Source organism: Peromyscus leucopus, chromosome 7, assembly GCF_004664715.2.
Source record: "Peromyscus leucopus breed LL Stock chromosome 7, UCI_PerLeu_2.1, whole genome shotgun sequence".
Classification (NCBI taxonomy): Eukaryota; Metazoa; Chordata; class Mammalia; order Rodentia; family Cricetidae; genus Peromyscus; species Peromyscus leucopus.
Window position 1 is genome coordinate 15,351,189 of NC_051069.1, and position 9,147 is coordinate 15,360,335.

The 9,147-nt window shown below is 48.5% G+C and overlaps 1 protein-coding gene across 1 annotated transcript; it reads left to right on the plus strand.

Moving 5' to 3' along the window:
• Positions 1 to 591: 591 nt before the first annotated feature.
• Positions 592 to 7,332, plus strand: LOC114690345 (cytochrome P450 1A2). The gene is made up of 7 exons (XM_028865105.2): positions 592 to 698; positions 1,730 to 2,566; positions 3,151 to 3,268; positions 3,880 to 3,969; positions 4,242 to 4,365; positions 5,136 to 5,222; positions 6,764 to 7,332. The coding sequence occupies exons 2-7, from the start codon at positions 1,739 to 1,741 to the stop codon at positions 7,056 to 7,058; spliced, it is 1,542 nt and encodes a 513-aa protein (XP_028720938.1). The 5' UTR covers positions 592 to 698; positions 1,730 to 1,738; the 3' UTR covers positions 7,059 to 7,332.
• Positions 7,333 to 9,147: the final 1,815 nt, after the last annotated feature.

Consider the following 9,147-nt stretch of genomic DNA (forward strand, 5'->3'; position numbering starts at 1 on the left):
AAAGTTTTACAATTTTTATCTATTGTGTATGTGTGTGTATGGGGGGGGTGTCTAGCACCAGCATTCATCTCTCTCTGCATTCTAACTGCAGGTGCCACGTGACCCGCTGCTTCACGTTTCAGCTGCTGTGATGTCCCTGCCACCATGGACTATACTACAAAATTGTGAACCAAAATAACCCGCCTCCCTTCGCTCACTGTTGATGGGCAGTTTATCAAATGGAGAAAAGTCACTAGTATAATGCAACTCCCTATCTGCCATCCCAGGGAGCCCATGCTGCTCCTGCTTGGCCTGGATTGGGGGCTGGACGTGTCCCTTTCTTGTGGATACCAAGGCAAAAGAGGCTATACCTGTGCACACGCTTCATCTTTACGTCCCGGAGCCTGCCTTGTCTTTGAAAGTGTTGTTTTCTCTACCCTGGACCGTAAAATGCCATGGATATTTATCTCCAGGGACCCAGAGCCTCTTCTGACCCAAAGAGCTATTCCTGAACCCCCAGGAGAAGGTGCAGCTGAGGGATCATGGCTCAAAGCCAAAAATTGATCCTTCCAACTTTTCTCAGTTCCAGCTTTGATATCAAGTGACCCGGACAGTTGGGCCAGTCCAGAGAGGGTAGTGGTATAAAAGGCCCCTCGTCTGAACCCAGAAGTCCTGGACTGACTCCTACAGCTCTGTGATCGCCAGGCCCTGCCCTTCAGGTATGTCTGTGTGTCTTTTCGGATCATGGCATCTGCTTCTACATCCTAAGTGCTATTAGGGGACCCTGCGGGAACTGAAGGAGGTCTGAGGTTTTGCTCCTTGCTTCTCAGCCTTGGACCTTAACCTTAATTTCTCTTTTAAATGTGTGTGTGTGTGTGTGTGTGTGTGTGTGTGTGTGTGTGTCTGTCTGTCTGTCTGTCTGTCTGTCTGAATGCCATAGCTCAGAGGCAATTTTCTGGAGTCAGCTGTCAGTTCTCTCCCTCCACCATGTGGATTCCAGGGATCAATCTCGGTTTGTCATGCTGGGCAGCAATGCCTTGAACCGCTGAGCGATCTTACTGGCCCCCTATTGTTAATTTAGTAGTTTCAACCAGGCTATCTCTAAGGACAGTTGCCTGGAGTGAAGAGATGGGGAGAAAATACCCATCTGGCATTAGGTAGCCCTGGACCTGGTTTTGGTCTACTTCACCCTCCAAGCATAGAGGTGAATGAAGACTAATTTTTGGAAGAGATACCCCTGCTTGGTATTGATAGAGTGTCGTTGAGGGGGAGGAATATCCCAGGCCATTGGTATCATCCCAGGGACACTGACCTTCTGTTGCTTGGGCAATGGGGGCATGCATCTTCTATTCCCTGGGTGTGTAGAGGGTACTGACTGGGAGCCCACACTATGTTGGACCCTTTGGCAGCAAGCCCAGCAAACACTCTGTGACTGGGGCTGTGGAGGAACTGTCTTTAGCCTCATTGTTTTCCATTGGCCATTCGCATCCACTCCAGTCTCAGAGCCTGGGGCAGAAATCCAGACACTAAAGTTGGTAAACACAAGGCTCTTTTCCAGTCCTTGAATTCTGTGATGGGGTAAGGGCAAATTCCTGAGGGAGCAGGATATGTGACAGGGATATCTTCACTTCCCTGGTGTGTGGCTGATAGCTAAGCATGGAATGTATACCTACTGAATGAGTGAGTAAAAGAAAAAAATGGAGGCTCAGAATCCATCCTTGACCACCCCATCCTTCCATTTCCCCTGCAGCTGGTCCAGATGGCATTGTTCCAGTACTTCTCCTTGGCCACAGAGCTACTACTGGCCACTGCCATCTTCTGTGTAGTATTTTGGGTGGTCAGAACTTTAAGACCCCGGGTCCCCAAAGGCCTGAAGAGTCCACCTGGACCCTGGGGATGGCCCTTCATTGGGCATATGCTGACCCTGGGGAAGAACCCACACCTGTCACTGACAAAGCTGAGCAAGAAGTATGGGGATGTGCTGCAGATCCGCATTGGCTCCACGCCTGTGGTGGTGCTGAGTGGCCTGGACACCATCCGCCAGGCCCTGATACGGAAGGGAGATGACTTCAAGGGCCGGCCAGACCTCTACAGTTTCACACTTATCACTAATGGCAAGAGCATGACTTTCAACCCAGACTCTGGACCGGTGTGGGCTGCCCGTCGGCGCCTGGCCCAGGATGCCCTGAAGAGTTTCTCCATAGCCTCAGACCCGACCTCCACATCTTCTTGCTACTTAGAGGAGCATGTCAGCAAGGAGGCTAACCATCTAGTCAGCAAGTTCCAGAAGCAGATGGCGGAGGTTGGCCACTTCGAACCCGTCAATCTGGTGGTGGAATCCGTGGTAAACGTCATTGGAGCCATGTGCTTTGGAAAGAACTTCCCCCGGAAGAGCGAGGAGATGTTGAGCATTGTGAAAAGCAGCAACGACTTTGTGGAGAATGTCTCCTCAGGGAATGCTGTGGACTTCTTCCCCATCCTGCGCTACCTGCCCAACCCAGCCCTCAAGAGGTTTAAGAACTTCAATGATAAGTTTGTGCTGTTTCTACAGAAAACAGTCCAGGAGCACTATCAAGACTTCAACAAGGTGAGGCTCGGAGGCAGGTTGTAGACCGCCCCCCCCATCACCACCACAGGCCCAGAGAACATCCCCTCAAAACCTACTCCAAGGTACTCAGACTGCCATGTGCTGCCAAGGCGTGGGAAGGCTTCGGGCCACTCAGAGCAGCTGTGTGACCTGCAGCCACCCCGTGTACGTTACAGCTCCCCTCTGGGGGCTTCTCCAAACCCAGAAAACAAAGGCATGTGAATGGAACCTTGGCAGGGCTTTGCAATATGGGGTGTCATTAATTTAAGGCGATTGTTCTGCAGGAACATGACCCTCCACAGAGGCTAAGCTCCAGCTCCATGTCGCTTTTCTTCCTTGTGTTCACACCTACTTCTTCCTCCTCTGAAACCCGACCCCTGGGATTAAGGGAAAGAAGGGTCCGTGGCACATGAAATGACTAGGCTCTATTTCGGGATGATGCCAGTTCAAAAATCTGAGTCCCAGCCCTGTGCTTGGAGACCAATGCCGTTCCCAGGCCCTGGGGACATATCAAATGGGATGTGGCATGGTCTGGCATCTGGTCCTCAAAATGCCAAATTTCCCCTAAACTTATGTCCTCTTAGAACAGTATCCAGGACATCACGGGTGCCCTATTCAAGCACAGTGAGAACTCCAAAGACAATGGTGGCCTCATCCCTCACGAGAAGATTGTCAACATTGTCAATGACCTCTTTGGAGCAGGTAGGAGCCACACCCCTACCCCTTCAATCATCCCTGCCCCTCCATCCGTCAGCTGCTCTTTACCCATACCCAACCTATCAACTAACTCACCAACCACATGGCAGATGACACAGGACAGACACCTGCCCTAGCATCAAGGTGTGACCTCATGCTGTGCCACCAACTCAACCAAGTCCCTCTCCTTTTGGGGCCTGGGTTTCCCCACCTGGAAAGTAAAAGGACTCTACAACTTGGAGTCCAGGCTCATAATTCCAGCTGCTGATTATGAAGCCAGCGTCCATTAGGTTCTTGTTTGATTTGTCTGGGTTTTCGATCTGGTTGCTTTGGACTTGTTTTGTTTGAGGCAAGCTCTCACCTCTGTAGCCCAGGCTGGCCTCGAACGTGTGGCAGCTCTCCTGCCTGGGACTCCCTAGTGTTGGGACTCTAGGAATAAGCCACCATGTTTGGTTCTCAGGTTTCTGTTGAGGACTCAGCCCTTGCCTCAGGACACACAGGGGTGGGAGCCAGAGAGGGGTAGTCCTTGCTCCTGCTCCGTTTACAGTGGTGCTTGTTAAAAATGTTCTCCTCCCCCATGTTTCCTTTTCTCCTTCACCCTACTCCCTGCTGCCCAGGATTTGACACAGTCACAACAGCCATCTCCTGGAGCCTTTTGCTCCTTGTGACACATCCCAATGTGCAGAGGAAGATCCACAAGGAGCTGGGTATGTGTTGCTCCCAACCCTCCGGTCAGAGAAGCCTTGAGGCTCCAGGTCACTTGTTGATCTATAAATATGTGTTTATGTGTCTAGTGTGTGTTAAGTCCTAGGAACAGGGCATCCCCCACTGGTCCAGATAAGGTGTGTGTCGGGAGGGGGGGGCTGGTGGGGTCTCAGAAACATGAGTAAGCATAGTCCAACATAGAGAGACACTAGTATAAGGGGACACATGCTTGGAGCAGACAGAACATCCCATGAGTTCTGCCTGTGCTCTGCAGACACAGTGATTGGGAGGGACCGGCAACCACGGCTTTCTGACAGACTTCAGCTGCCTTATATCGAGGCCTTCATCCTGGAGATCTACCGATACACATCCTTTGTCCCCTTCACCATCCCCCACAGGTAAGGCCCCTGTTCTCTGCCCCCTAAGTTTTCATACTGTTTCTTCACCCAGCTCCTCAGCCCCGCCCCCAGCTCAGGCTGCATCTCATTCCGGACCGTGGTAACCTCAAGCCTCTGACCCCCGTCAGTCTCTGGTCTACCCCCACCCAGTCCAGTCGCTTATGCCCTCAGCTGTCACTCACCTCCACTTGCGTTAGCTCCCTATGGATATCTTCTGCTCCAGCCAGGCCCTCCTCACGGTCCCTCACAAGGGTAATCCAGCCACCGGCCAACTTGGCTTAAGCGGGACCTTCTGCTTAGAAAAGCTTCTATCCATCTCTTTCTCTCGCTCCCAAATTCTACCCTTGCCCAAAGTCGATCCTGACAAATGCATCCCCTTCCATCTAGAAGCCTCTTTTGGCTCATCCGCCAAGGAGAGCTTCATCCCCCGAGGATTTGTAAGACTTACAGCCCAAGTTCCTGGATTGTGAGAGGGAACATTTACTCCTGCTCACACCTTAGCCTAGTTATTCCTGGCACGAACCTGCAGACCCCCCAGGGACTGCCCCAGTGCACATCTGAGCACAAGGAGAGTGTAGTAAACAAGCGTTGAAGTTGAAGAGCAGGATCCCAGCCAAAGGAAGGATAATTGCCCCATGTCCCCTGCTCTTCATGTGACCGCCCAGTGTGGGGCTCGGAGACTGTGGTAGTCGGACACTGGGAATGAGTGGAGGGAGGAAGAAACCACATCACAGTTTCTCCAAGTCCTGAGATTCTCTTCTCTTCCTCAGCACAACGAGGGACACCTCACTGAATGGCTTCCACATTCCCAAGGAGTGCTGTATCTTCATAAACCAGTGGCAGGTCAACCACGACGAGTGAGTAGTAGCCCTGACGGAAATGGCGAATCCTCAGTGATCAGGAAGGTTGTCCGTCCCTTTAGGGAAGGTTGTCTGTCCTTCAGGACCTGCTTACATAAGGAGCACTGCCTCATTGCTAGATCGCCTGTTCCAAGTGACAACGTTTACACCTTGTACCTCAAACTTCAGTGTACAGAAGAACTGACTAGGTATCTGGTGTGGGTGGCAAATGCCGGTAATCCAGCCTAGTCAGGAGGTTGAGGCAGGAGGATTACAGTGAGTTCAAGGCCAGTGGAAGTTTCCCCATGCCCCAAGGTTTCAGTTGGATAGATAATGAGGCTACCTCAAATGTCTTATGGGAATGGTCTAATGATCTCCTTGGAAAACTCCACTCTAATTTGTAGGATGCAATCCATCCAAACCAGGACATATTGAACATTAGAATGCCATCCATATTTGTATTGTCAACTTTTAGTCCAGGAAAATAAGCATAAGCCGAGCAAGCTGGTGATCTCCCTTGCCACTGGAATTAGGAGAGAAAGAAGCCTGTTTCTTTCTTTCAGATTCCTGTTGGTAAAGCATTATTTCCTTGAAATATCCAATTAGGACGGGAGCTATAGCTCACTGGTCATATATGCAATGTGGAAGGCCCTCGGTTCAATTCCCAGAACCACATCAAAAATAAAAATGAAAATAAAGAAACTAAAACAAAAGAATATTAAAAAACACTATCAGCCACTGGGCAGTGGTGGCGCACTCCTTTAATCCCAGCATTCAGGAGGCAGAGACAGGCAGATCTCTGTGAGTTCGAGGCCAGCCTGGTCTACATAGAGAGTTCCAGGACAACCAGGAATACACAGAGAGACCCTGTTTCGGGAAAAAAAAAAAAAAAAAAAAAAAAAAAAAAAAAGGCAAAACAAAACACTATCTTGGACCGTGGGAATGGTTCAGCAGGTAAAGGCATGTGCTGCCACAACTAACACCCCAAGTTCAATCCCCAGGCTCCGCATGGTAGAAGAGGAAAATTGACTCCTGCAAGTCGTCTTCTGACCTCCACATGCACACACAAGCAAATAAATAAAAATGTAATTTAAAAAAATTAAAAAATAATCAAAATCCACTATCTTTAAGGTTGATCGTTTTAGAGAGAATTTTATTTTAAAGAAACAGTAACATGGCTGGAGGTCAGCTCTGTTGGTAGAGTGCTGGCCTACCATACACAAGGCCCTGGGTTGGATCCCAAGCATCAGATGTGGTAGCACATGCCTGTAATCCCAGCACTTGGGAGGTAGAAGCAGAAGGGCCAGCATTTCAAACAAGGCGACCCTGGGGTTACATATGAAGTTCAAGGCTAACTTTAGACACAGGAGACCCAGTCTCAAAGCAAACAAATACAAAAGAACCATAACAAAGAGATACAGGCCAAGTCTGGTGCCTTCCCCTCATGCTTTTGTGACCGTCAATCTTTTCCAACACTGTGTTCACAGAAGCTGGGAGAACATAGCTACCCTTTCCTCCCGGAACCCACCCAGCTCAGGTCCTATCTGTTCCTCTTGCAGGAAGCAGTGGGGAGACCCCTTTGTGTTCCGTCCAGAGCGGTTTCTTACGGATAATAACACAGCCCTCAACAAGACACTGAGTGAAAAGGTGATGCTCTTTGGACTGGGAAAGCGCCGGTGCATTGGGGAGATCCCGGCCAAGTGGGAAGTCTTCCTCTTCTTAGCCATCATGCTGCAGCAGCTGGAGTTCAGTGTGCCACCAGGCACGAAGGTGGACCTGACACCCACCTATGGGCTGACGATGAAACCTGGGATCTGCAAATACCTCCAGGCGAGGCCACGCTTTTCCAAGTGAAGATGGCCGAGGCAGGGGAGGAGGCATCCATGGGGCCATCACCTCCCTTTCTTTCTAAATAACAGCTTTTTTGAAGTACAATTCTTTCGCCATATAATTCACCTCCAATCAATTTTAGAATATCATCTATCATATGCCCCCAAACCTATACCATTAAGATTTATGACTATTCCTAACCTGTCTTCCTCGTCCCACCAGATGCTGATCTGGTTTTTGACTCAATATATTTGCCTATCCCAGCAATTTCACATAAACCCAACAATTGATGGATGGATGGTCTGTGACTGCTTTTTTCACTTAACACAGTTCTTCCGAGGTTCACTCACATTGGCATGTAGGTTAATAAGCCTTGCTTTCTTGAGTCCTGGACTCCACGCAGGCCTCGTTCTGTTTCCTCATAGTTAATGCTGGTCACTTCCGTTCTGCTTTCTCCTTCCTCACTTCTTCTAGGACTTGAGTCTTTGCATACTTGAGAGGGACAAAGAAATCCAGCCTATGCCCTATCCTCAAAAAGTAGAAGGTGTGACTTTCCACGGTCAGGGGAGAATAACAACCCCAGATGTATACGGGTTGACTGGAGAGTAAAAAAGGGGACCTGAGGAGATGATTCTGTGGGTCAAAGTGATTGCTGTGCAAGCATGGAGACCTAAGTTTGAATCCCAAGCATTCACGTAAAACAGGGGGACACAGCTATACCTGTCTATAACCCCAAAGCTGTGGAGAAGAGACAGGTAGACCCTGGGGGCTTGCTGGCCAGCCTAGCCAAACAGCCAGCTCCCAGGTTCAGTAAGCTATGGTGCCCAAGCTTATGTTGAACTCCTGGGCTCAAATGACCTCCTACCAATCTCCTGAGTGACTGGGCTCACAGGTGTTTGCTACTCACCTCACCTTATTATGGTTTTCACTTATGTTTCCATAATAACTTCTGATATCAGATGTCTTGCCTTATGCTCATTGGCCAATTATATATCTTTTACAGATTTATTTATTTTTATGTGTATGGATGTTTTGCCAGTATGCATATCTGTGTATCATATGCATGCATGGTGTCTGTGGAGGTCAGAAGAGGATATCATATCCCTTGGAACTAGAGTTATAGACAGTTGTGAGTGACCATTTGATTGCTGGGAAATGAACCAGGAGCCTCTGGAAGAGCAGTCAATACTCTTCACTATGGAACCATCTCTTCAGCCCCAATTGTATATCTTTTTTAAGAGAACTGTTGACTCAGGTCCCTTGTCCACTTCTGAACTGGGGTCTTTGAATTATAGAAGGTCTTTACATGTCCTTGACACGAACCTCTCATCAGAAGTATGTTTTGCAATTATCTTCTATTCTGTGACTTGTATTTCTACATCCCCACTTTTGTGTGTGTGTATGTGTATGTTTCGTGTGTTGTATATATGTTCATATATAAAGGTGTGCATGTCCAATCCATGCATGTACATTCAGAGGCCAGAGAAGTATGTCAGGTGTCTTCCTCTGTCATTCTGTGTTTTCTTTCTTTCTTTCTTTCTTTTTTTTTTTTATTGTTTTTTGAGACAGGGTTTCTCTGTGTAGCTTTGCAACTTTCCTAGAACTCACTCTGTAGCCCAGGCTGGCCTTGAACTCACAGAGATCCACCTGGCTTCGCCTCCTGAGAGCTTGTACCAAAGGTGTGCGCCATCACTGCCCAGCTGGTGGCACATGTTTTTAATTCCAGCACTTGAAAGGCTGAGGCAGGAGGGTCTTTATGAGTTTCAGGCCAGCCAAGGCTACATAGTGAGACCCTGTCTCAACAAATTAATAAATTTAAGATATCCATGGCACACCCTGTAATGTACAGTTGTAGCCCATCATAAAGGGAAGCCAGGGTGGGAACTCAAGGTACAGGAACCTGGAGGCAGGAGCTGAAGCAGAGGCCATGGGGGAACACTGCTTACTGGCTTGCTCAGTTTGCTTTCTTTCTTTTTCTTTTCTTTTCTTTTCTTTTCTTTTTTTTTTTTTTTTTTTTTTTTTTTTTTTTTTTTTTTTTTTTTTTTTTTTTTTTTTTTGGTTTTTTTGAGACAGGGTTTCTCTGTGTAGCTTTTGGAGCCTGTCTTGGAACTCA